This window comes from Sycon ciliatum, chromosome 1 (genome assembly GCF_964019385.1).
Source record: "Sycon ciliatum chromosome 1, ocSycCili1.1, whole genome shotgun sequence".
Lineage (NCBI taxonomy): Eukaryota > Metazoa > Porifera > Calcarea > Leucosolenida > Sycettidae > Sycon > Sycon ciliatum.
The window spans coordinates 66534801-66560431 of record NC_088643.1 but is presented as its reverse complement, the minus strand read 5'-3'; the positions used below and the strand labels follow the sequence as shown (position 1 = coordinate 66560431).

Below are 25631 nucleotides of genomic sequence, written 5' to 3'. Positions count from 1 at the left end.
TAGCCAATCATATACATGTAGTCCGGGAACCAGGGAAGTATTGTGTTGATTTGAAGCCGTGGTGATGGCCGAGGTTGCATGTGTCGGACAGCAGTGTATTTAATGGAGGAAAGAGAGAGAGAGAGATCCGGAGGGGGGGGGGGGTATCTTTCGTGACAAGTGACAAAGCAGCCTACGGTTTGAAAAGCCCAACCGTTTCTGCAAGCTACATCAGTTCTCGGAAGCTCGGCATTATTTTCCACCTCCGGGTTACCGGTAGCCCAGGGAAATTGCTTGTAATTAAATAGGCTCGGCTTGGTCGAAGTGGCTGCAATGCCATCAGGGTATGTTTCCTTCAAGTCGGAGTTTGCCGGGAAATTCTGCCTGAAGGCCCGGTTTTGGTTTCAAGTCAAAGATACAGACTACTTTTGTACAGTAAGTGATTTTTATGGGGTTATGCAATGTAAGTACTCAGGGTTTGCTGGTACATACAATACATGCAAGAAAGTAGAAGTACAATCATGTACATTGTAGTTGAACAACTGCATGTAAACTCTAATAATATAATACTCAGTAGCCTACATCTGACATGCCGAAACAGACCAGCCGGCCATGCGCCAGTACGAGGTGATTTGTAATAATTTTACATGAAAGTAAAAAAGGCTATCATTCCGTTGCCCTAGCGAGTTTTGAAGTGTGCATGGTCTCATTCTGTCACTATGTATGTCCTCTATCCACGTATGGATTTCTTGATCGAACACCACAAACATGAGAGACACAGTGTGGGGTTGATTTGCATGCATTTTTTCACCCAGAAAAAGTGTGTACACAATTTTACAAGTCAGTAAAATAGGGTCTAACATCAACAACTATGACCTTAATGTGTCAATAAGCTTGCAATGGGAAATCAAGATACATCTGAAGCAAGTCACATGCAGAGAAAGCAGACTGGTTCTGCAGGTTGCCCTACGTATTGGTTTCTGTACGTCGTCAATTGCGGTTCCAAACGGTAGGGTATCTTTGACCGCCTGCCGGCATTGTAGAGCATGAGAACGCAGACCTTATCTTGCTGCTCCATTTATTTCAACTGGCAGTGCATCCTCTTACGTGAAATAACCACACTAAGCAAAATACCAACCATGATGCGCGCCGGCCGTCCCACGACAGGGTGCCTTTGTGCATCTGGGCCACAGTGCATTTAACCGGCACATACTGACAATGTTGGGGCTTCCATACTCTCCAAGACAAGTGCAGTGACTTCTTCACCTGATTCATAATACTTCTGTGTTGGAAAAAGACTGCAGACCAACCTCAATTGGTGCTCTGCCGTCAACACCCAACATACATTCATGCCGCATTTCCTGAATTTGCACTTTGCCATCGTGAATCTCTACCAGCACTTCTGAGGTAGCAAGCTGAGTTTCATACGCAGCTCTACTGAACAGCTAATTATTAACCTGTATGCCATAAGCATCAGCAGCTTCGGACTTGGATTTGAATCACCTTTCATGATAGGTGAGTGAAAGACACCTTTTGTCAAAATTGCAGTTTCTGACCTTCACCTTTTTGGCTAATCTCTTCTTCAGCCCTGCTACTTTGACGGTGTGACAGACTCAATGCTGGCATCGGTGACCAGCCTAGGGTTTCCACCTGCCGTAGAATATTCTCGCTGGCTCTTGGACGTCCTTCAAGCATCCATTGAGGGATATTTTACCTCATTGACCACAAATTCACGAATTTCGATCCATGATTGACATCTCACAAGGCCGTGGAAGAAAACAATTCCGCTAAACACTTCATGGGAAGAATGCAATCGTCCTCAACAGTGATATTTTACTCGATTTGTAAAATAATAAATAATGCCATGTAACATTTTTACAAATCAACTCGTACTGCGAGATCGAGATTTTTCTGGCATTTTCTGGCATTTTTCAAAAATCCCCAAAAATCACGTGGCGTTTGCACAATGATTTTGCTCGAGATTTGTTTGGCACCAATTATTTCAGATTGTACTTTGTACATGCACTTGGTAAACTGGTTGTGCTGCTGCTGTCTTGTATTATAACGACATGCGTAAACGGCCACACCACCAGAAATCTGAGGTGTCTGCCTCTCGACCAAATTACAGAGAAGCGAGATGGGAACGCGCGGTGAAGGTGAGACACAACTCCACATGTTCTACTATTTTCCTAATCGGTTTATCCCAAGTATTGTATTGCGTACTGGTATCTGACTGCTTTCGTTAGAGTCCGTAGTGTACTAGAATGAAATGTCTATCCAGCAAGTCATTGTGCTTCAGTTTTTGGTAGGATATAGGAGCTCGTCCGAGCTACTGCTTTAGTTAGACATTCTTTACTACGTATGTTTCGAAGTTCAGTTCACATTTTTTTAAATATATTCAGCCAAGCTGCACTGGAAATTCCATGGAAATCGTTTAGCTGTTACCGACAATTCTGAGTGTTTTCGTGCAGATTCTCGTGCGTATAAAATCAAGGTGTAAATGGTTCAGTGTACTATTGAGGGACGGCCGGCCATTGCCGTTTATTGCAACCCCCACCACCACCACCACCAAAATTAATCATTTTAATTCATTTATATACGGTAGCAACCATGTCCTACACAACAATAGTCAATACCCGTGTAATGTTATAGGCCATGCACGCTAAATGGCAGTTTCGCCCCTAACAGCGTAGAAATCAAGATGCTCCCTACCCATCACCGTACGTGAGGAAAGCTCCGCCCTGTGTGGGTCTTGAGCGCTCTTGGGCGATGGAATGCCACCTGGTTTTAGTGGTTTTTACCCTTTGTGCGGCTGCTTGATTTATTTTGCAGGCATACACGGTAAACCAAGAGTCGCGCTACCTGCTCATTCTCAACGTGCCGGCGATTAATGTTGACACTGAGCTTACACAGCTTTGCACCCAGTTCAGCTCACTCAGGTACAGCATAGTGTAGATAGAGAGAATGGCATTCATTCCACACGCACGCATGCTCTCTCTCTCTCTCTCTCTCTCTCTCTCTCTCTCTCTCTCTCTCTCTCTCTCTCTCTCTCTCTCTCTCTCTCTCTCTCTCTCTCTCTCTCTCTCTCTCTCTCTCTCTCTCTCTCTCTCTCTCTCTCTCTCTCTCTCTCTCTCTCTCTCTCTCTCTCTCTCTCTCTCTCTCTCTCTCTCCCTCTCCCTCTCTCCCTCCCTCCCTCTTTCTCCCCCCCCCCCACACACACTATGCACACAGTCACTTGCTGTACACTACACGGAGTATGTTGGTCAAGACCGTTAGCTACATATGCACACCCTACACTTGCTCGTCGGGTAACCAGTTTGCATGGCATGCTGCTGCACTGGAGTAGGGTACTAGTAGATGCAGACCCCCCCCCCCCCCCCCCCCCGCCCTGCAGTCACTGTGAATGCATACACAGCAGTACTAGTATTCCGGAATCAGGTAACATAGCATATAGTGAAACCTGTCTAAGGAGACTGTTCAGGGTGACCTTACAGTTACACATGGTGTCCCTGTGCGCAGGTGGCCCCCTTATCCATGGGCGTTTGACTGGAAAATTCAGTGGAAATGACATCCTTTGGTCCTGAATCCAGTAGTGCTCAAGGCCAGGTGGTCGCCTTGATAGGTTTTACTGTAGTCGAGTTGTTCGAGTTGTCCGTGTGTACATGTACAGTGAAGCAGTGCAGCATGTAGTACGAGTATATGACAATGTGTACTGGTTATAACATACCTTTTCCTGTGTGTCGGATATGAAGTACTTTTTGAGGACTCCGCGAGTCCTTTCCCAGTAATTGGACTTTGGACATACAGTACCCTTGGCTATACAGTACTGATTTGTGTGTTGCCCGCTGGAGGTACTACTACGTTTTACTGAACTGTTTCACTGTAGTGGTAACTAGTAGTAACTAGTACTAGTAAGTGGCACACAGTGGCCCATCCAGGAGGTGCAAGGCACACAGTGGCCCATCCAGGAGGTACAAGGCACACGGTGGCCCATCCAGGAGGTGCAAGGCACACAGTGGCCCATCCAGGAGGTGCAAGGCACACAGTGGCCCATCCAGGAGGTGCAAGGCACACAGTGGCCCATCCAGGAGGTGCAAGGCACACAGTGGCCCATCCAGGAGGTGCAAGGCACACAGTGGCCCATCCAGGAGGTACAAGGCACACAGTGGCCCATCCAGGAGGTACAAGGCACACAGTGGCCCATCCAGGAGGTACAAGGCACACAGTGGCCCATCCAGGAGGTGCAAGGCACACAGTGGCCCATCCAGGAGGTGCAAGGCACACAGTGGCCCATCCAGGAGGTGCAAGGCACACAGTGGCCCATCCAGGAGGTGCAAGGCACACAGTGGCCCATCCAGGAGGTGCAAGGCACACAGTGGCCCATCCAGGAGGTGCAAGGCACACAGTGGCCCATCCAGGAGGTACAAGGCACACAGTGGCCCATCCAGGAGGTACAAGGCACACAGTGGCCCATCCAGGAGGTACAAGGCACACAGTGGCCCATCCAGGAGGTACAAGGCACACAGTGGCCCATCCAGGAGGTACAAGGCACACAGTGGCCCATCCAGGAGGTACAAGGCACACAGTGGCCCATCCAGGAGGTACAAGGCACACAGTGGCTCATCCAGGAGGTACAAGGCACACAGTGGCCCATCCAGGAGGTACAAGGCACACAGTGGCCCATCCAGGAGGTACAAGGCACACAGTGGCCCATCCAGGAGGTACAAGGCACACAGTGGCCCATCCAGGAGGTACAAGGCACACAGTGGCCCATCCAGGAGGTACAAGGCACACAGTGGCCCATCCAGGAGGTACAAGGCACACAGTGGCCCATCCAGGAGGTACAAGGCACACAGTGGCCCATCCAGGAGGTACAAGGCACACAGTGGCCCATCCAGGAGGTACAAGGCACACAGTGGCCCATCCAGGAGGTACAAGGCACACAGTGGCCCATCCAGGAGGTACAAGGCACACAGTGGCTCATCCAGGAGGTACAAGGCACACAGTGGCCCATCCAGGAGGTACAAGGCACACAGTGGCCCATCCAGGAGGTACAAGGCACACAGTGGCCCATCCAGGAGGTACAAGGCACACAGTGGCCCATCCAGGAGGTACAAGGCACACAGTGGCCCATCCAGGAGGTGCAAGGCACACAGTGGTCCATCCAGGAGGTGCAAGGCACACAGTGGTCCATCCAGGAGGTACAAGGCACACAGTGGCCCATCCAGGAGGTACAAGGCACACAGTGGCCCATCCAGGAGGTACAAGGCACACAGTGGCCCATCCAGGAGGTACAAGGCACACAGTGGCCCATCCAGGAGGTACAAGGCACACAGTGGCCCATCCAGGAGGTACAAGGCACACAGTGGCCCATCCAGGAGGTACAAGGCACACAGTGGCCCATCCAGGAGGTGCAAGGCACACAGTGGTCCATCCAGGAGGTGCAAGGCACACAGTGGTCCATCCAGGAGGTGCAAGGCACACAGTGGCCCATCCAGGAGGTGCAAGGCACATAGTGGCCCATCCAGGAGGTGCAAGGCACACAGTGGCCCATCCAGGAGGTGCAAGGCACACCGTGGCCCATCCAGGAGGTGCAAGGCACACAGTGGTCCATCCAGGAGGTACAAGGCACACAGTGGCTCATCCAGGAGGTGCAAGGCACACAGTGGCCCATCCAGGAGGTACAAGGCACACAGTGGCCCATCCTGGAGGTGCAAGGCACACAGTGGCCCATCCAGGAGGTGCAAGGCACACAGTGGCCCATCCAGGAGGTGCAAGGCACACATGCAGGACGTGTAATGTATTGGTCACAGGCTCTTTGGACCCAACAGAATATTGGTGCTGAGTGGCTCCTGGCTGCTTTCTTTGTTCTCGTTTCCCGTTTTCCCGGATGATACAGTTGCAAGCGCCTGGAGGACTATCCGCGCGAGGAATTCACGGAAGCATTCCTTGTTGTTTTCCGGAACATTTCTGCAGGCAGGTGAGTCACATCAATACATGTACAGTCTATTGTAGTTGTGAGACGGTCTCTTTACGTCAAACCTACTGGGTTAGAGTCTACTGCTTCGCGTCTTTTGGGTCCAAATTTCTACGCTTAGATGAGATTCTCTACGTTGCGGCACACGTCAAGAAAATGTGTACGATTCTGCTGCTGGAACGGGAAATTCCCAGTACACATTCCATGTGATTTCTTTGCACGAGCGTAGAGCAGAATAGGAATGCAAAGAGTAATCAAGGGAATCTTCGCGTCCCGTTTCCATAACGTAGAGCCACAGCAACTTCAACATTACGCTGAACTCAAATCAAAGGCTTTTTGCATCAATAACAGAAAATATGTGACTGGTCGATCTGAGTATGCAGCCACTCTCGTTCACGTCCACGTCAAGTGTATCATAGCCTCTCTGTATTGATGAAGTACGTGTTCATGCCATTGTTATCATGCTTGGTCTTGACGGCTGCAGGATCGCAAAGCGCAAACTGGACAATCGTTCCTTCTTTGGCAGTCAGCTACATGTTACCTACGCCCCGGAACAGGAGACAGTCGATGACACACGGGCCAAGCTTCAACAACGCAGACAGGATGTTATTAGCCGTCTCGCTGGTACGTATGCAAGTGCTGCCTCTTCTGTCTTGTAACTAATAGTTCTAACGAGCAGGCGGCTGCCGACCCCTGTCCACCGCGTTTAGCCGTATCTGCGGAAGAATGTGGAAGACTGTTACAGGGAAAGTTGTACGGGGATACTTCCAAGTACATGGTTCTATTTTCCTTGTTAGTGCTTACTAGTATATGGTTGCTGTGAATTGTGGCTGATTGCAGATTACTGTACTATTTTAGAATTGTGGTGTGGATGTTGTGGTGATGTGACGTCATCGTGGTATATGGGAGTCTTCTATATTTTGTTTCCCTAGTACATGTACAATGCAGTTTTTGTACTTCCTCCGCGTCATCGAAATTGTCGCAGTTTGACTTTTGATATAAAACGGGGTATTTACTTACCAGCACTCGTACCAGAGGCAAGGAATTGGACATAGACGATGGTCATCAGTATAGGGTGACGGCAAAGTTCTATTTTCTGTTATTGGAAGCTGGAATTTTTGAACTAGACGCAATTTCTTCGCTGATGTCGCTGCGACGGTAATTTCGACTCGATGAGATCAGTCAGGCGTTGCAGCCGGCACATTTCTCGTGCTTATGGCCATTCACTCAAGCCTCATCACTGTTTTACCTTAGTTGGGGTGAGTATGACTTCGTGGAGTAAGTGGCAGCGCTTGGAGAAACATCGAGGGGTCAGCAAACTAAACCCCTGCAACAGCGATAAAATTTGTCGCTCTGGCCGAGACACTCAGTACATGATCGTACCGGCAAGAGCCGTGTAGACTCTACACGTAGTGCTAGTGATGCACGCGCAGGTGCCGTACCATGGTATACCACTGAATCAGGGCCGGGCAGTGATGCTGAAAAAGAGGGCGCGCTGGACGTGAGTGATAGTACACTTACCTGCAGGAGCTGTGGCCACACAGCTAAAATAAATGGGCCTGCCACGGCTAAAAAAGTTCATTTCAAGATCGAGGTGATTTCGCCGACGGTAATCAACCGACCTCGCAACGATCGTGTATTCTTACTAGGCTTCGTTGGTGGTGAAGTAGAAATCATCCAGAGCTAGCAGACGACAAGCATAGCAGCTCTTGTCCTGTGGAGAAAGTCAAAGCGTTTGAGATGAGGCGCGACCAACTTTCAACCTTCCTTGAAATATTTCGGAACGAAATTTTTGCGTCCATTGACATCAGCGACGACGAGGACTTCATCTCTGCATGAAAACTCTCAGTCCAACTGTCCTGGAACGTTACTCTAGTCTTCAGACTATCATACTGTGTAATAAGTTTTGAATGGCTTAGCTTGTGGAGTTTGCAGTAACAAGTGACAAGTCACTAGTCAAACTGCGACAATTTCGATGACGCGGAGGAAGTATTTGATAATGCTGTGTTGATACAGCCTTGGAACGAGAACGTGGGGAAGCTAGTGGTGGCAAGCCAACAAGCTCAGCAGACAAAGCGAAGACGGGACAATCCGTGTCGCCACCAGCAGCGCCAACAGTAGCCAGTACTGCGTGTGAGTAACATTCGTCGCCAACTGAAGGTTTTTTGTGTATGTATGTGTGTATGTACATGTGTGTGCGTGTACGTGTATGTCTGTGTGTGCGTGGAGGGGGTGAGCGGTGTTAGTTATTTGTGTCACTATCTTTGTGGCCTAATTTAGGTGTAGCTGAAGGTAATAATTAATGTACCTGTCTGGCCAAGGTGAATTGAATATGTATTGTAGATGTTCAGGACTTGTTCCTTAGGCACGAATGCATGGGTTTCTAACAAGTGGATGCAAAGGAACAATTCAGCTTGAGCTATCATAACCTGGTTCTTTACATAACAGCTTCCCTGACTGCTCCTTCTCTTTGGCAATATTGCCAACGTGTTGTTCTTGCAGGCACTAGTCGTGAAGCTGGCCATGTTGCCATGGCCACAGTTTTGTCAACAAGCAGTACAAGGCCACCACCACAAACACAACAGCAGCAACTGCCTCCACAAGCATGGAGCAGACTACCAATGCAGCCGCCACCACCACCGCCACCGCCGGCGTCATCCACTACCTTTCCCCCTCCACACGTAACTCCCGGAGGCTGGAGCTCGAGTGCACACGGAGTGGGCTCCATGCCGTATGCAGCAGCACCGTTCTGTCATCTTGCCGTCAGTCGTGCACCTCACATTCCTAACCATGCGGCCTGTCCTCCACCTCTGCCACCTCATAGCCCGGGATATCAGCCCCATCGGCATTCTCATGTGCCGCCGCCTTCTCATCCGCAAGCTCTTCAATATCCATCCATGGACCCGAATTGGGCCAATCCACGTCCGCTGCATCCTCCAGCAGTGGAAGCGTACTCGCTTGAAACAGCAGCACAGAACCTGGGTGCTGTCCAGGGACCCCGGCTACCCACGTCACTGACTCGTGATTCGCATAGTAAAACCATGCCAGCTACCAGCAGCAGCAGCACTGCATCTGCTAATCGGACAAACAGCAGAGGCAAGGTATGCACATACATTGTGACTTGTTGTGAATTTCATGTAAAAACTGTGTGCTGTAGAATCTCCCAAAGTGTTAGTCTCTCAAGGACAGTCACGTCAACCCTCGGCACACTTGGAACATTATGCTTCAGTCTCAACTGTTTTCAAAATCAAAGTTCTGCTGAATTTTGTAATTGGGACACCCTCCTGTGCAGCATGTGGAGCACGTAGTTCCATATTTGCTTCCGTGTCTGGTTCCCTGGTGTCCTGATTGTAATCCACTCTTGCAGATACTGAAGCTCTGCTTCTGATAATGCAGAGACAACCGGTGTGTGTGTGTGGGCGAGGTGTGTGTGTGTGTGTGTGCGTGTGTACATACAGGCATGCATGCATGTGTATGGAACTATGGATGTGTTTGAGCTGCAGCGAGCATTATTGTACTAGTGATGCCGACAGTGGTCCAGTAGTATTCCATCCATGTGCATTGCTGTGTGCATTGTTGTCTGGTTGTTATGCCCCTGCACATTGTGCTCTGTAACCTGCAGTCTGTAGTTGTCAGACGCACTGGCAGCCTAATCCGTGGTTGTGTGATGTGTTGTGTGCTTGTCAGGACAACGGCGAATCTGTGGACACGTCTGTGCAGGCCATCCGCTCCAGAATGGCTAAGGTGAGCGCAGATGTTGCATGCCCTTGGCGCTGTTGTGCAGTTTGAACACCGTAGGGGCATGACGGGAAGTTGCACTTGTTTAAATTTGTACTTCTAGCATACTCTCAAGCAAAGGTTCAAAAAGTCACACTCACGCTTGCATCTGATCTACTCGCCTCACACTGCATTACGAGCTGTGTCTGTGCCGTAATCCTTGAGGGTGGTGACGTTCCCACAGATGCGGACAACTTGGTCTCTAACCGAGTCTCCACGCGAACCGTGAATTTTTGTAAACTGTCTTTGCTACTTGTTAGCATAGCACAATCCTGACATACTTGGTCTGTAATACTCTCCTAACGGAAACTGCATTTCTATGATACGTGTAATAACAATGTGCACTACATGCGTATAGTGGTGGAGAACCTGGCCTCGCACACGGCTGTTCAGTGGTTCTACTAGTGCTGTGGCAGAGATCATTATACAATGTAGTGATGGGCAATACAAAAATGCGCAATTTGTCCATTGTTTATCGCTATATTTAAGATTGTTATCTCCACGACGCCTATTTACATTCTACAATGTGTGCACAATGCACACTCGTGTTACTATGCTGTGCAGGCCGTCGGCCCAAGCTCCACAGCCACGGACCTGGCCAAGCAAATGGGCATGGTAAGCGCTGAACAACTCCTACTTGAAGTACTTACTTTGCAAACTGCCTATAGTGTACATGTATGTAGCTCTCTGAAGTAACTTATGCTGCCAGCAATGAGGGGGGGGGGGGGGTACATGTGTACATGCATACTTATATAGCATAGCGTAGGGCCCTGAGCTTCCAAGCTCTCTCGTTATGTACCTTTCCCTCGGCATGGAGGATGCATGTGTGTATCTGTTCACGCGTCATGAATGGATGTTTGCGCCACTTCACACCGGCAGGTACAGCCATGCTTGACAAGTGCTGTAACTCAGAGTTCTAACCTGCTGGCTGTCATGCGATGAGAATGGCCAACTAGTAATGGCGTATCGTTCAGAGATCCAGCCAATCTGGGCATCCGTGGTGGCTGGCTTTGGGGTTTTTTCTTCTAGTCATGCTCGCGTAGTTTGACAGTGGAAATGGTGACCCTGAGATTGTACTGAGTCGACTTGGTAAAAATTGAAATCTCAAACCTATTGTGAGCTTCATTATAACGTACCTCTATTACAGGGCCGTAACAGCTTCCCTTTGTAACTGAGTTAGTGTACATTCAAGGCCACAGGACTAATGTAGCATAGTGCAGGCTCGTCTAAGTATTGTACATTCAAGGCCACAGGACTAATGTAGCATAGTGCAGGGTCGTCTAAGTATTGTATATTCAAGGCCACAGGACTAATGTAGCATAGTGCAGGGTCGTCTAAGTCATTACTGCAGTTCCCATGGTATGTTTTATCCAACGAGTTTTATACTTCACGTTCTTCAGCAGAACTCCCCTAATCCGAACTGCCCAGGTCCGGGCACCCCGTCTACCTTGCATCTCTTCGTGACCTCTCTAGAGTCACAATAACCGGCTTTTCAACGAAAAAACGCTCCCAAAACCTTTTGATTGGCGTAAAAAAGTGTTTACTTGCATGCAAATAGGTATGTGTATGTTCTGAGTTACGGCCAATTCCTATTTCTGGGCAGTGCCCGGTCCCAACCTGCAACCCGGATAAGGGGAGTTCTACTGTACATGACATTGTGTTCTTTCCTCCCCTGTTTTTATGTGACCACATACACTAACACATGTACACACATGACGTGTTTTTTCACCACCCTGTTTTACATGAAGCCGTACGAGTCGTACACTAACTTGATTTGTCTTTTTTGACTTGACTTTTTCGTGCCGACTTGCAGCAGAGTAAGAAGCGGCGGCGGATTTAGCTGCTGAGCTTGCTGTAGAAACCTGGGCTGCTGTCCCACAAATCCCCTAGGTGGCCGGCTGCAGAAGAGTCCCTTGAACGGTTGCCGCACAGCTCTTCAGGTATGGGTCACCATGCATGTTCAGTGTGGCGGTGTATCAATCGGCTTTGTGTGCTAGTGGCCTGTGCTGATGCTTTCATGGGAGTTGTGAGCGCATTGCTTTTGTTTGTGTGTTAGAAGAAAGGTGACGGTGCATAGCTGAATACTGTGAATAGTCTAGCACTTCCTTCTAGGCAGTGTACTGCTATGGGCTGTTCTTCTGCTGTTGTTGCCACGTGCACTATGTGTACTGTGTGAGCCTGTGGTGATTATGTGCTTAAACTGTGACACTAAGTGTTGGTGACAGGTACGGCGCACGGATGGCATGCGCTGCCCGCAGTCACTTGAAGTACATGATGAGTGTTCTGGTGGTTGATGTATAGTCTGGCGGCTGTCTCTGTCACTTAGTGCATCTCTCATGGGCATGCGTGACATGCATTTTTATTTTTTACACTCGTCATCATGCACGTGTACTGTTAACAATAGTCTTATTCCGATAAGCTCGTAACGAATAAAACACGTGCTCGCGTGCTCGGTGTGTTTCCTAATGAGTAATTACTGAGAAATTGGTATGATCGTGTCGCCCCAAATTTTTAGTGTCAATAAATATCTCATATCTGGTACGCCTACAGCCTAAGTACTTGATCACTGCAAGAGTCCTTAACCAAGAGTATGCAACTACATTGTAGGATCTCTTCTCTATGGACCAGCTGCGCGGTATGCTGCCTGCATTGTCATCCAGCTTTATCTGTGCACTGTGGAAATCGAACACCATGCGTTCCCTGTGGGAGTGTGGCTGGGCTGGTCCTAGAGATTGTAGATTTGAGTGTATGTGTGCAGGCAAGTGATGCACTGAAGGTAGCATGGCGCCACACATTGACGCATAATCACAGTTGCGTACTGTTGGTCATGGACTCTGGATCGCTGCTTTTGCAAGCATTGCCACGCTCATGCACACGTTGATGGGCATACTGCTTGTAGAAAACTTTAAAAGGGGTTGCTTTCCTGTGCTTTCACACAGTGCAGCAGGAAGGGGCCCATGTCCTCCCGAACCTGATAACTAGAATGCAAGTTGACAATGGTGGGAACCTTGGTTTTTCGGTTGTTACTCGGAGTTTCATGGCAAGTTCTTGCCATTGTCAACTTATGTTATAAGGGGTCATCGCAAAAGTTTTCTGTCGTCCCTGAAACGAACATCGTTCATTTCGTACTTGGACCCCTCCCCTCCCTCTAAAACGAACACAGCTTGCTATGCTGGATGACGAAAATCGCATGCATGTACATGTCGTATGTACAGTGTCGGTCGACTTGCGATTTTGGCTCGCACCCCCTCCCCCCCCCCCCCCCCCCAAATGAATCATGTTCGTTTCAGGGACGACAAAAAAACTTTTGCGACGACCCCTAAGTAGGGCTGAAACAATTACTGTAATTTCACAAATTTTCGGTGTACTTTTATTTACGGTACTTTCGGTGCGTCTGTTTCATACCTAAATTTTCAATACACCGAACAAACACTAACACACATAATCCAATAGGGAACTGCTTCTCTGTACCGAAAATGTCTGTTCACCTAACCTGGCCTGTTGCCCTCATACCGAAAATATTGAGCACCAAATATTTCTGAAATTAGAGTATACCGATAACTCGCATATCGATCGTTAAGAGTGCAATCGATAATCATTAGTGTTCATAACGAGTGCTAACGGTTTTTTATGCCTGCATATTAGTGACCGCATTCTAGCCCTTGCACTCCATCCGATAGCGAATACGAGTACAATCATGTACTTTCAAGCACAGTAATATTGATTTGTGGCTTTGAAAGGGATCGGGAGAGGAGACTTTGTCTTTTCGGTTCATTTGTTGTGGAGAGGTCGGAGATAAGAGCAGTTTCCAGAGGATGATGACAAGATTCTTCGCTCTAGAAACATGAAATTTTCTAGTTCATGTTGACAAGCCAGCCAGATGTCAACAGTGCAGAGCCACAAATTTCTAACGTAGCAAATGTATCTTGGAATTTCTTCATAAACTGGTGTTCGAAGTACACGGGTAGAGCCGACAAGAATTGATAAAACCAATACAGTCAGACCTCGCTTAACCGCACACATCTGTTTTCCACAAAAATATCCGGATAGGCGAGGGAACCGGATAACTGAACACACATACTGTATATGCATGTGGCATATCAAAAGCAATGACATCGTACATACATGTAGACGGGTCCTATGCAGTACAACTAGCGTGCACAGTATCTAAAACAAGCGAGAAAATGACAAGTGCATGCAACTGAGTGCTGTTCACATGCACCCAGCAGGTCAAGGACCTCATTTGCCTGTACAACTCCCTGATTCTAGCTTCTGCAAGGCACATGCAACCGGATACGACGAAGCTTTTTGTACACATTTCAACCAGTTTGTACACAAAATCATGCACCGGTATGCGGATCGCGAGGTCCGGTTATGTTGTATGCATAACATATGCTGCACATCGGTAACCAGCGATTTTCTTCCGGATGGCGAGGGATCCGGATAAACGAGGACCGGATAAGCGAGGTCTGACTGTATATCGATCGTTTATGATATTGGTTGATCGTTAGGAGTTATTGAATGATCGTTTCAGCCCTAGAACTTATAAGCTTATCTTCTCGTATTGATCACCTCTTGCAGGACAAGAGTACCTTAGCTTTGTAGCTTTGTGAAAGCTAGGAAAAATGCCTGCTTTCGCTTTTCCATGTGTTTACACTTTTACATTGTACGTGTGTGTGTGCGTTCGTACGTGTGTGTGCGTTCGTTCATACGTGTGTGTGTGTGTGTGTGTGGTGTGTATGTGCATGACAGCTGTGACCAGGCACTGCTATTCTCAGCGACCGGCTGACTGGGGCTGATTGGAGCTCTTTGGAATGGCTGCGGCATGAACAGGAGGATGCTTTCACGGTCATGTGATGCATTGGACTAGTCCCTACTCGGACACCACATGCTCCCACTCCACAGGATATTGCTACACATTGCGCTGTGTCCGCTTATCCCACCAATGAGCCAACTAATGGTGAGTGTGCACCTCGGTATGCCCTGTGACTGAGTGTGAACCACTGGTAGCTTGCTCAAAATTACTCGTACGCACGATAGATAGTAGGTTGGTGAGCGAGGATAGGGAGCAAGAAAGTGGACTTGGTGCATGAAATCCGTTCCGCTTTCCACGTTCGACAGTTTTCCGTATGTTGCAGAGAGATTTCTACGGCACCCCGTCCGTGCATGAAAATTTGTCCGGTCCGGGCAGGATTCCGCTTGATTCAGGGTCCGGTAAGTACAGGTTTTACTGTATCTGCACACGGCAACCGGTTTGCTGATATTAATACTACTATTGAGGCTCATCAGCCAGAGTATTGAGGCTCATCAGCCAGAGCGCCGAAGCTCATCTCCTTGTGATCAATCATGTCTCCGTGCGACAAAAACAGTTCACCAGTATATTTAAAAAGGAAGTGTGAATAGTGCCAGCAATTAATTATTTTGTGTAACTGGACGAGATACCTACCCAGTTGGCAAACGCTGGCTGGCACTAGTGCAGGCGTGTACATGTTATACGTTGTATTATCGTCAGCAGGTATGCACACGTCACTGAAACATTAGAGAGTTTTAGTAACTTGTAAACGAGTAGATTTACGAGTCCGTGGTCAGGGAGCCTACACATATACGCAATGTATGTGTAGGGCTCCCTGTCCGTGGTCGACTTGGATGCCTGGGTTCGAGTCTCGTTTCGCTCCGCAATCGGAGCTCGTTCTGTACGAATCAAGGGCAGTTGATTCGTTATGGCATACGAGTCCTTTCTTTTGATTTATTTCATCGACCAGCGCAGCGCGCGCGCGGGGTGGAGATATTAGAGAGGTTCCGCACTACGTAAAGTTGAGCAACTTTACGTTAGTGGGCGGGAAAAACCCGTGAATTCGCGAGTTTGCACTTCACCTACGGAAAGTTGTCTACGGAGAGTACGTAGATAGGGCTCTGATAACGTAGCTGGTCCGTAAGTGGATTGGGGTACAAATTTATGACTCTCTCCCCAGGTCGGTCTGGTCGTACACTGCCGCGTTCGGAGTTGCCAAGGGCAGCTACGTGATTTGAAAACTCCGTATGGCGGAACCCAGATGCGCATGCAGTTTACCTAAGACTTTCCGTAGATCGACTACGTTTTTTACTAACGTAATTACGTTATGCGGAACCTCTCTATTATTCAAAAAGCCGGGCATGATTTGAGAAGAGGGAAGCTTCAACTTGAAGTTCCTTGCTGTTGCTTTCTTTTGCTAGTGGATGATTTCGATGCTCGTGTCCATCTTCTGGCGTACGGCGAGAAGACCATCGATGAGGACGAAATAGTCCTGCTTTACTTTGCACTGGATGAATTGATCGTGGTGAGCGGCATGATTTGTGAAGTTTCCTCGGCTTGGGTTAGACAAGCTCAGCCGCGACGATTGCGCCAAACTGCTTCGATTTCCTCTACAACACGCTGTAGTCCTGGACAGGATCCGAACTCCTGTTGGTATGCATTTTAGCGCACAGTTGCAGTGCACAAAAAGTGCTAGCGCATATCGACTATGGAAATTAGTGACGTGCATCATGCATATCGAATGGGTCTCACTCGTTTCGTTTTCGTTCTCGTTTACGAGTTGCTAAAACTCCCTATTGTCAGTATTAGCCCTACATGGCACATGGCACATGTAGTGCTGCAGCGTGTGTGCTGTTGGACATACTCCGGCAGTACGTAAGCTAGACCCTGGCACAATGCAGCACACCAGCATTGAGCCGTTGAGTGGCTAGGGCTAGCTTGCGGATCCTAGTGGTTTTCCACCGTTATAGACCATGTACCGGTGCGGGTATGTCTGGTCTGTCTGGTATGTTTGTTGCAACTGTGTGTCTTTGTGTGTCTGTGTACACCAGGAAGGAAGTTACCACCGGACATTGCTATGGTCGCGCAGCTGCTGAACGTCGCTACTCTACTCTACTACATGCTGTTGCTCCACACTCAGCCGGCCGGGGAATGCAGCTACTACAAACGCAGCAAATATTTGAAGCAAACCAGCAAAAAAACTGCAATTGCTGCTGTCATGATGATTGTTGAGGAGAAACACTGGTTGGCACTGGTTAAAACTGGTCCGGATCACTTTCATTTCGTGAGCCTATAAACTCACCTACTGGCATGCCATCATTCTGCTTTATCTCTATGTTCAGTCTCTCAGAAATCGTCAGAATACATGGCCTGGTCGCAATGTAACCAATCATAATCATGCCTCCACCGATGCAATGGTGACATTCAAGCAACACGCAAAAGAGTAATGACTGCTTTCGAATCGTATACTATTGTACACATGCAGGTACATGCAGTACCTGCTGTCTGAAATGCATTTCATGATGTGATGTGTCTCCGGATTTTGCGAATAATCTGAAAATGGTATTGCTTGATTGAAACCCAACATGGGTATAATTATGATGTGACTGACGAATATCTTAACTGTGAAGTTCGTGCTGTGATAAGCTATATCCATAGGCATGCAAAAGCAAATCCAAGAGAAATGGAGTCGTTTGATGCCGGGGACGTCGTGCACCCGTACTGCTACCAACAAGCAAATGAGGAGAAACGCTGCTACAGTGCGGGTTCACGCACGTGGTAAAGGCGCACCACCCGCCATCCAAATTGGCAAATCAAAATTTGTAACTCAAGACCGCCGCCTGTTGCGGTAAGAAACCGTTTGGAAATAGAAGTAAGTCCTCTAGGATTATTTAAAAAAAATTAAAAAGAGGTTCTGAAATCCGCCCGATTTCATCAATGGACCTGTATGGCACAAATTCACTCCTTGTCATCATGTGTGCAGTAGTAGTAGTAGTAGTAGAAATATCTCTGATATGTCAGCTTCAGGCCCTGGTCGCATGGCGATAGAAATGCAGCGCTAACGTCAATGTATCCGATTCGCCAGTGGCGCTGCAGGGTTTGACGCTCAAAACGCCCGACCATTCGGAGAGTTGATATGGCAATCCATTCTGGACGCTGCTTTTGCGACACGGTGTGATCAGGGTCTCTTGCGGGCTGTCAAGCAATGCGATGTACACGCCAGGGCTGTTGGGTCAAGCAATGTACACGCCAGGGCTGTTGGGTCAAGCGATGTACACGCCAGGGCTGTTGGGTCAAGCAATGTACACGCCAGGGGTGTTGGGTCAAGCGATGTACACACCAGGGTGGTTGGGTCAAGCGATGTACACGCCAGGGCTGTTGGGTCAAGCAGCGTACACGCCAGGGGTGTTGGATCACGCAACGTACACGCCAGGGCTGTTGGGTCAAGCAGCGTACACGCCAGGGCTGTTGGGTCACGCAACGTACACGCCAGGGGTGTTGGATCACGCAACGTACACGCCAGGGCTGTTGGGTCAAGCAGCGTACACGCCAGGGCTGTTGGATCACGCAACGTACACACTACACACCACAGGTTTGGTGGGGCTGGTGAGCTTGTCGTCCTGGGCAAGCTAACCATGGCATGTTGACAGAACACACATAGACGGCGACTGACCGCTTTCTCGCTCAATCTTCACAGGGACCGAGTCGGCAGCACCAGCGTACGCCCAATCAGCCACACCAGTCCCTCTGACTGGAATGCCCATGTTGACCAACCATTACCAGTAGCGGTAGTACAGTCATGTAGGACATGCAGTAGCTGGAAGTCAAGATAGTTCTTAGGCATACCGCATAGCTGAGGCCGTGTGTCCGATGCCACACACGCTCTCTCTTGCTTACCCAGCGGTGTTGCAGTTAATTCCGGAGGTGCTGCTGGTGGCGGATGCGTCACATTGTTGACATTCTCAGAGCTGTTTAATCAATCGGGTAGGTAACTGGCTACACCGCTTCTCTAGTACAGGAGGTGGTGATGACAAATTCAACGATGGGGCGACAAGGCAAGCACTGGGAGACTTGCAGCTTTCGATGCCGCTATTTTCAAGACAGACAGTGAAAGGTGTTATTCACAGGAGCTACCTTGCTCCGCTTTGACTGTATTGCCCAGTGTCGCCGCCACAAGCCGACGTCGCGGTGCCAGAAGAGGCCACCGCTGCAGCTTCTGCTGCACTATGTGTACTGGCGGCTGTGTCATCGTCGTCGGGCTTGAGACGTGACCAGATGTCGATCAGGTTGTTGAGCCCCCAGAGGTAGCCGTCCTCGCGGTTGCCCTCTACCCAGGGTATCTCATGGTTGAGCCGTTGGTCGCCGGGTAGCTCACTCGTTTTGCCAAAGTCAATGATCCACACTCCGCACGTATTGGTACTGTGCTGCGCCACAAACAGCAATGAGCTGCCAATGATCTAGGGAAGGAACAAACGCATGGACACGCAGCGCAGGGACGCACAGTGCAATCATCAGCAATATTAGAGAAGCAACGGTTTGTGTACAAAATGCCAGCGTATAGCCTGTGTGAAAACGCCAGCAACCAAACAAAACAGCACTATGAAAGCTGTAGCTGAAGCCACTACAATGCATTGCCCAGCTGTCAAACGGAATACTGAGTGACTAGTCATGATACTCCTCCACCAGCACAGGGTTTTTTTCTTTTTGGCGCAGCTATGTAGCCGATGGGAACAACATCAACATCACAGGGTCAATGGAACACTGGTAAAGCCACTGCACTGGTCACTAAAACGGACTGGGAACGTGAAACGGGAGCACTACGCCACTTGATGTGAGTTTACGGCGTCAACGGACCCCATAGAAAGCTCCTTTAAAAAGGATATCCAGAGTCAAACACTATTGACTGTACGTGTACCGGGGATAGTCCATACACAGTCCATAGCTGCATTACAGTATTTACTGCAGCACTATGCTGTTGCTTTGCTACTGCACTCTGCAGTGCCCCCACCCACACATGATACCGTGACAAGTATACTACACATAGCGCCAAGGGTGCATGTGCATTGTCACAGCAAACCTCTCTCTCTCTCTCTCTCTCTCTGTGTCTCTGTCTCCCCCCCCCCCCCTCCCCCCCCCCCGACCAGTGTCTGATGAGGATGATCACTTACCTCGTGCGAGTAGAAGAAGTCGGATCTCCGACAGTGCTCCCGGATGTCTTTCAGGCGCGTCAGAAAGTTTTTCTGCAAGGCACGCGGAACACAAGCAACAGGACTGACAACGTTGCGATTCGACATGGTTCGAATTTACCACTCTTGCAAGAAGAACATTATTTTTCTCAATTTCACAACCAGTTTTTCAAGCAGTCCACCCTGCAAACAGACAAGCTCACCTGCATTGCTTGGACTAGGCACCAAGAAAACAACTAAGGTGGGGTGGGTGTGAGTAATAGGGTGGGCAATTCAGGACTATAACGCATGGCAAGATGATACGACCAACATAGACCAGTACATGCCATGTTCCGTGTGCGAATCAATATTGTTTCCACTCCACCCTCCGCAAGGAACATGCCCTACTGGTGGCACACATCAGGCCGTAGTCGACATTGGTGCAGCACACTCACCCAAAGCTCTCTGTTGCCCTGTAGAAAGACCCGCAGTTCCCTGGCCACTTCTGGTTCGTGCTGCATTGTCTTGAAGTCGGATCGCGGGTCCTCATTGGGAAGCTGTACGGATGAGCACAAACACACAGCGTGGCTATTTACCCGGTACAGTACAGCAGAGGCAAGAAACCTACCAGCCACCATCCAATGATGACAAAGGATACCACAACTACATCAATTGAATTGCGACATCTGAACAAAGCACACTGCCAAACTCAACATAATGCCCAAGAGGTGAACACTGCATATGATGCAAGAATTACTCTAATTTCAGAAATTTTAGGTGCTCAATATCTTCGGCATGAGGGTAAAAGGCCAGGTTAGGTGAACAGAAATTTTAGGTACAGAGAAGCAGTTTCCTATTGGATTATGTGTGGCAGTGTTTGTTCGGTTTATTGAACTTTTAGGAATGAAGCAGATGCACCGAAAGTACCGAAAATAAAATTACACCGAAAATTTGAGAAATTACAGTACGCCCAGCCTAACTCAACCCATAAACCCATACGGCATCATTAGCAGGAGATTCCACCCAACACTCACCTTGATTCCCTCAATGCGAAAGCCAAGAGACCATGACGAACTGCACCGCTCTCTGAACTGCATGTATCTCGGCTTGTCGATGGCCTGTCTTTCGTGCTCCTCCTCCGTCGGTTCATTAGGGTTGACTGCTATCATCTTCTGGTATAAATCCTGAATACAGAGACACACAGATCGTCCAGTTACGGAAAACACTGGCTCAGAAGGGGTATTATTTTCACTCACCTCAACCTATACAGTGGGATCAAAATAATAACGATAAACCCTCACTTCATGGCATCGACAAATGCTGGCAACCGATGAATTCAAGCGAAACTGTGATACTTCTTAAGGTTCAATGCTGCATTATTCTGCAACAAAAATACACTGGACTAATAATGTAGCAGTAGCACAACTGCTGCTTCTGCTCCTTACCGATCTGTAGGAGGGTTTTGTCCGTGCCTTGGTCAGCTCTTCCTCCAAGTACGTCCTGCACAACACCAGCCAAGAGAGCCAAAATGCAAGACCAGAAATGAGAATGAACATGTCAGCTGCACCGAGCAGCATAGGATGCAAGTGTGACTGCACACAATGACAGATCTCCAACAACAACAACAGGTCACAGAACTGTGCACCATAAGGCCAAAAATATTGGAAACCACACACAGCAGATGACCTGCTCGTGGGCAGAATGCTCATGGTTCTCCAGGAGTCTGACTGAAACTATGCACGCACACTCACACGCGCACACACGCACGCACGCACACACACACACACACGCACACACACACACACACACACACACACACACACACACACACACACACACATACATACTGAAGTACATACAAGTGACAAAACCTGCCAATGGACTTTTCTTTCAACAAGAAACCCAATCTTGCAAACAACTCTATATTTTATTTTAGGCTTAGCAGCAGGGGTGAGGGGGTCTCATTGGCCTAACACAGGCATCAACCTCGGAAATGACACCTCTCCCCCATGACAACCTACCTGACACCCATTTTGATGTCCATTACGGCGGGATGCTCAAACTCTGCTAGCAGGTCTTGCATTTCCAAATACTCTGTATTTGACAAGCAGAACATAACACCAGGTATTTCAATACACTGCATGTACTGTACAAGACCTCAGTACAGTACTTGCAAACAAGCCAAAGACTTGTCGAATAGAGGATAGGTCAGAGGAAGACTGAGAGAACACGAACAAAAGTGTGCAACTGCGAAGCAGGTCTGGTCCAGGGCAGAATGTTTGGCTGACATCACCTTTTTTTTCCGGAAAACATGACGCATGTCATACAAAGTATGCGCAAAACATGCGCCGAGTGCCGACCTTTTCCGTGAGTTTGTGTTTTTGTCGCTTTCAAAACAAATTATACGGAGAAGAAGGACACACTTCAGGCTCTTGAACATCTCGAAAGCTTTCACTAGTATGCTTTCATGCCTTATCATCAGGTGAAATACAGGCAAATCAAATGAGCATGGACGATGGATGGAAGTACAGCAGCGAGGTGAGAGGTGTCCATGCTCATCGGGTTTTGCCTGTATTTCACCTGATGATAAGGCATGAAAGTATGCTACATTATAGTGAAAACTTTTGAGATGTTCAAGAGCCTAAAAAGTGTCCTTCTTCTCAGTATCGTTGCATTCTTGTCTCCGAGGAAACTGTTCGAAACGATTCTTTCAACTTTTTCTCCTGCTGCTGCTCTGTAAGTTCTCGTGCAATTTTAGTGAAAACCTGCCGATTCACGCAGCAACAGACTCGTAGTACATACCGCGTACCAAGAGTACATAAATTGGTGTGTCCAACTCTGCATCTCTGCTTCATAAGACAGCTCCCCCGGTCAAGCTTTTTGTTCACATTACGAATAATAGATAACCTGTCATACCGTAGGTTCAGTGCCAAATCACCGCATCACTGAAATGACAACGGGAAATTTGCGTGCGTTTTTCTCCTGTTATATGACAAGCTGCAATGCGCAACAGAAATTACCCCCACACCATAAAACCTAGACGCATACACACGGATATCAGCATCGCCTTGGGTACAACAACCCTACCTTCTCCTTCCTGCTCGATCTGACGAGTGTACGTCGGAACGAACGGCTTGAGAACATCCTTCATCAGGCTTGACAGGGCGTTTCGCTCACGATCACATGCTTTCTTCAATATCGTCCCGTTATCACCGGCTCTGAAATTCCCTACATGGGGCACGGTGCAGGCAGCAATGGCTTAGTGTTTATAAACGGAGTATTGTACACCCTGCACTTAGTACACTCACTCACTCACTCACCTCACACGCACATAACACGCACGCGCACAGGCACGCACGCACACACATACACACACAAATACACGTGCAAATGCTGGGACTTGCCTTGGTGGCCTGCTAATTGTACCCAGGGGTACTTGCGGCGATAAATCTGGACAAACGGTGACCAGGTCATAACAGCCTTGCGGATCACACTCCATTTCTGCAGCAATAATAAAAAGAAGAACAGCTATCTGGTATTAAAGTTAGCATCTACACCCTGCACATGAAGTTAGCATCTACACCCTGCACATGTGGTTCACTTTTCAAATTGTGACATTACATGCCACCCAAGCGCAAATACGCCCAACATCCGAAGGGACGCAACCAAAGGATCAGTCACAACATGCACATTCACAGAGGGAGTTTCTGTGTACTCTCGTATCACAGCTACCTACACTCCAACAGCTGCAGACATGTCGCGCCTACTGCCAGCCGTGCACCGGTCAAAGAGTTTGATGAACATTCGCAAGTATAATTCTACCTTCTCATGACATCTTGCTACTATGATGACAATGTCATGCGCCATATCATCGGCGATCCACCAACAAGGTGCATGCGATTTGGAGCTATGCACATTTTGGAAATTAGGGGAGCTAGCTGGCTCCAGATTGCATGGATAAACAAGGTAGAGTAATTCTACCGCAAAAACTGGGACCGGGTTTAATGAGACCAGAACGGTTCAACCTAACACTAGCGGTGTTCTGCTCTACGTTACGGGAATACGATGCGGAGAATCCGCGGGGAACACTCTTCGCGTTCCCGCAGCATGTAAGAAGCCTGTTCTGCTCTACGTTCATGCAAAGAAGCCATGTGGAATGTGTACTGGGAATTTCCCGTTTCAAATTTGACAGCTTTCTTGTTAATTTGAATGATATGCACAAGATCTGTACGCAATTTTTCTGTGTGTGCTGCAACGTAGAGAACCTTATCTCCGCATAGAGATCTGGAGCCAAAACATGGGAAGCCGTAGACTCTAGCCCAGACAACGTTCGCTACGTGATTTCTTTATGGTTCACGTAAAGCAGAGCATCGCTATGAACTTGGTACACGCGCGCACAGGAGCGAGTACGCAGACACGCACACGCAGACACGCACACACATGCGCGCACACACACACACGCGCGCGCGCGCACACACACGCGCGCACACACATTTGCCATTACAAGTTTCTAGCTACATGTATATGAACGTGCGCACTGCATGGCGTTTGGAAGCGCTGCGCCCATACAGCGTCTACTGGGGCCATGCTTACCCGTTTTCCCATCTTCGGTATCCGCTGAGCACCCTGGTCTTTGCGACTGGTACTCGGCGAGAGGTCGGACGCCGATCCTTTCGCAGATCGGTCGGACGCGTCGTCACTGACAGCCCTTGCTTCAGAGTCGCTGGAGTCACCCACAGTGGACACAGGTACATGCAGAAACTGTGTGTTCGTGCTTCGTTGCTGAGCAGTAACAGGGGACAGCACGAGATGAGAGTTGGAGCCAGCATGCAGTGCCATGGGCGAACAAGCACTACTTGGAATAGCAGCACCATCGCTACCAGCATCAGAACTTCTTCTGGCAGTGGCGACCACTGTATCAGAAGAAGACGCAGTGCTGTCCACTGGCCCGTCAGTATTCTCGATCGCGTAATGGACGGCAGGCTCCCGACCGGCATCCGTCAACGGTTCGGACAGAGAAATACTACGCTCGCGATCCAAGTCGTCCATAGGCAATAGTGGACTCGGCGTCAGACGCGTTCCCGAAGACAACGAGTCTGAGTCCATCGAGTCTAGTTCACTGTCAGATGCCCATTCGTTGGCCAGCTCAATCGTCTTGGACCGTCGAACATTGGCCGTTTCGGTTTCCGACCTCGTCGAGTCGGACGGCAGCCGTCCCACCATGGAACGAGCACGCGGCCGGTGAGACGATCCCAAATTATTTCCGAGGTTCAAATTTTCTAAGCGACGCCGTACAGGCCTGTCGTCATGTCCCCTTGTTCGAGTGTTTGGAATGTCGTCGTCAGCTGGCAGAATGGAAATAACGCAGTTCGAACGAGAGTTGTCTCTCGTGACCATTCTGTTTTCTCGCTGATTCCTGGAGACGTCCATACTCGCTGAATTATCCTCAGTATTTCCTTTCTCTTGAGCGTCGTCTGGTGATGGGGAAGACATAATTCTTGCGAGAGAGGATGTGCACCTCCACACTCAGCAAACGCTAAGAGCTATCAGGTCCCGGACACAAACTACGACTTCCAAATGCTCACGAGCCAGAGCCCGAGCTTGGCTGAGCTGCAAACACATCAAATTATGCACCTCACGAGGTTTTTCGAACAAACATCACTTTCAATCTGCATTTCGCACTACACAAGTTTCCCAGTATCCAGCAACGAACAGCTCTACTCTTCTTCTCAACGTTTCTGCCTTACAGTAAGTACAGCACTAGTGCGACCACAGGCTGGTATGCATGGGCGTCTTTCAGCTTTTTTAGAACAGCTTTGGCTTTGCCTACAATCCTCTGTGTGTCTTTTCCAAGCTTGCAAGGTAGCCATACTGAAACAGCCACATGCTGATGTACTCAGTACAACCGATCTACATGTACATGCCACACTGCATGCACAGC

At 48.7% G+C, this 25631-nt stretch overlaps 2 protein-coding genes across 3 annotated transcripts; one reads left to right on the top strand and one right to left on the bottom strand.

Moving 5' to 3' along the window:
• The first annotated feature begins 1917 nt into the window (after window positions 1–1917).
• On the top strand, window positions 1918–17147 carry LOC135804974 (uncharacterized). 2 transcript variants are annotated; one of them, XM_065318955.1, is made up of 11 exons: window positions 1918–2135; window positions 2812–2918; window positions 5879–5959; window positions 6441–6580; window positions 7973–8089; window positions 8459–9057; window positions 9644–9700; window positions 10298–10348; window positions 11550–11673; window positions 14486–14693; window positions 16577–17147. In XM_065318955.1, exons 1-9 carry the CDS (start codon window positions 2049–2051, stop codon window positions 11571–11573), a joined length of 1263 nt encoding a protein of 420 aa, XP_065175027.1. In that variant the 5' UTR covers window positions 1918–2048; the 3' UTR covers window positions 11574–11673; window positions 14486–14693; window positions 16577–17147. The 2 variants fall into 2 exon arrangements, with proteins under 2 accessions (XP_065175027.1, XP_065175026.1); XM_065318954.1 differs by having other exon boundaries at window positions 11547–11673.
• LOC135804973 (inositol-trisphosphate 3-kinase A-like) lies at window positions 16973–25554 on the bottom strand. The gene is made up of 9 exons (XM_065318953.1): window positions 24284–25554; window positions 23095–23191; window positions 22778–22918; window positions 21712–21784; window positions 21136–21190; window positions 20725–20874; window positions 20146–20247; window positions 19694–19765; window positions 16973–18982 (listed from the first exon to the last, which is right to left on the bottom strand). The coding sequence occupies exons 1-9, from the start codon at window positions 25181–25183 to the stop codon at window positions 18656–18658; spliced, it is 1917 nt and encodes a 638-aa protein (XP_065175025.1). The 5' UTR covers window positions 25184–25554; the 3' UTR covers window positions 16973–18655.
• Window positions 25555–25631: the final 77 nt, after the last annotated feature.

Excerpts from the sequence above, each read along its gene's own strand:
- LOC135804974 (XM_065318954.1), top strand. The coding sequence starts at position 2,049 with ATGCGTAAACGGCCACACCACCAGAAATCTGAGGTGTCTGCCTCTCGA. Across the intron at positions 8,090-8,458 it reads AACAGTAGCCAGTACTGCGT|GCACTAGTCGTGAAGCTGGC; the intron begins GTGAGTAACATT and ends TTGTTCTTGCAG. Across the intron at positions 9,058-9,643 it reads GGACAAACAGCAGAGGCAAG|GACAACGGCGAATCTGTGGA; the intron begins GTATGCACATAC and ends TGTGCTTGTCAG.
- LOC135804973 (XM_065318953.1), bottom strand. The coding sequence starts at position 25,183 with ATGTCTTCCCCATCACCAGACGACGCTCAAGAGAAAGGAAATACTGAG. Across the intron at positions 22,919-23,094 it reads ACAATTAGCAGGCCACCAAG|GGAATTTCAGAGCCGGTGAT; the intron begins GCAAGTCCCAGC and ends TGCCCCATGTAG. Across the intron at positions 19,766-20,145 it reads AGGGCAACAGAGAGCTTTGG|AAAAACTTTCTGACGCGCCT; the intron begins GTGAGTGTGCTG and ends CGTGCCTTGCAG.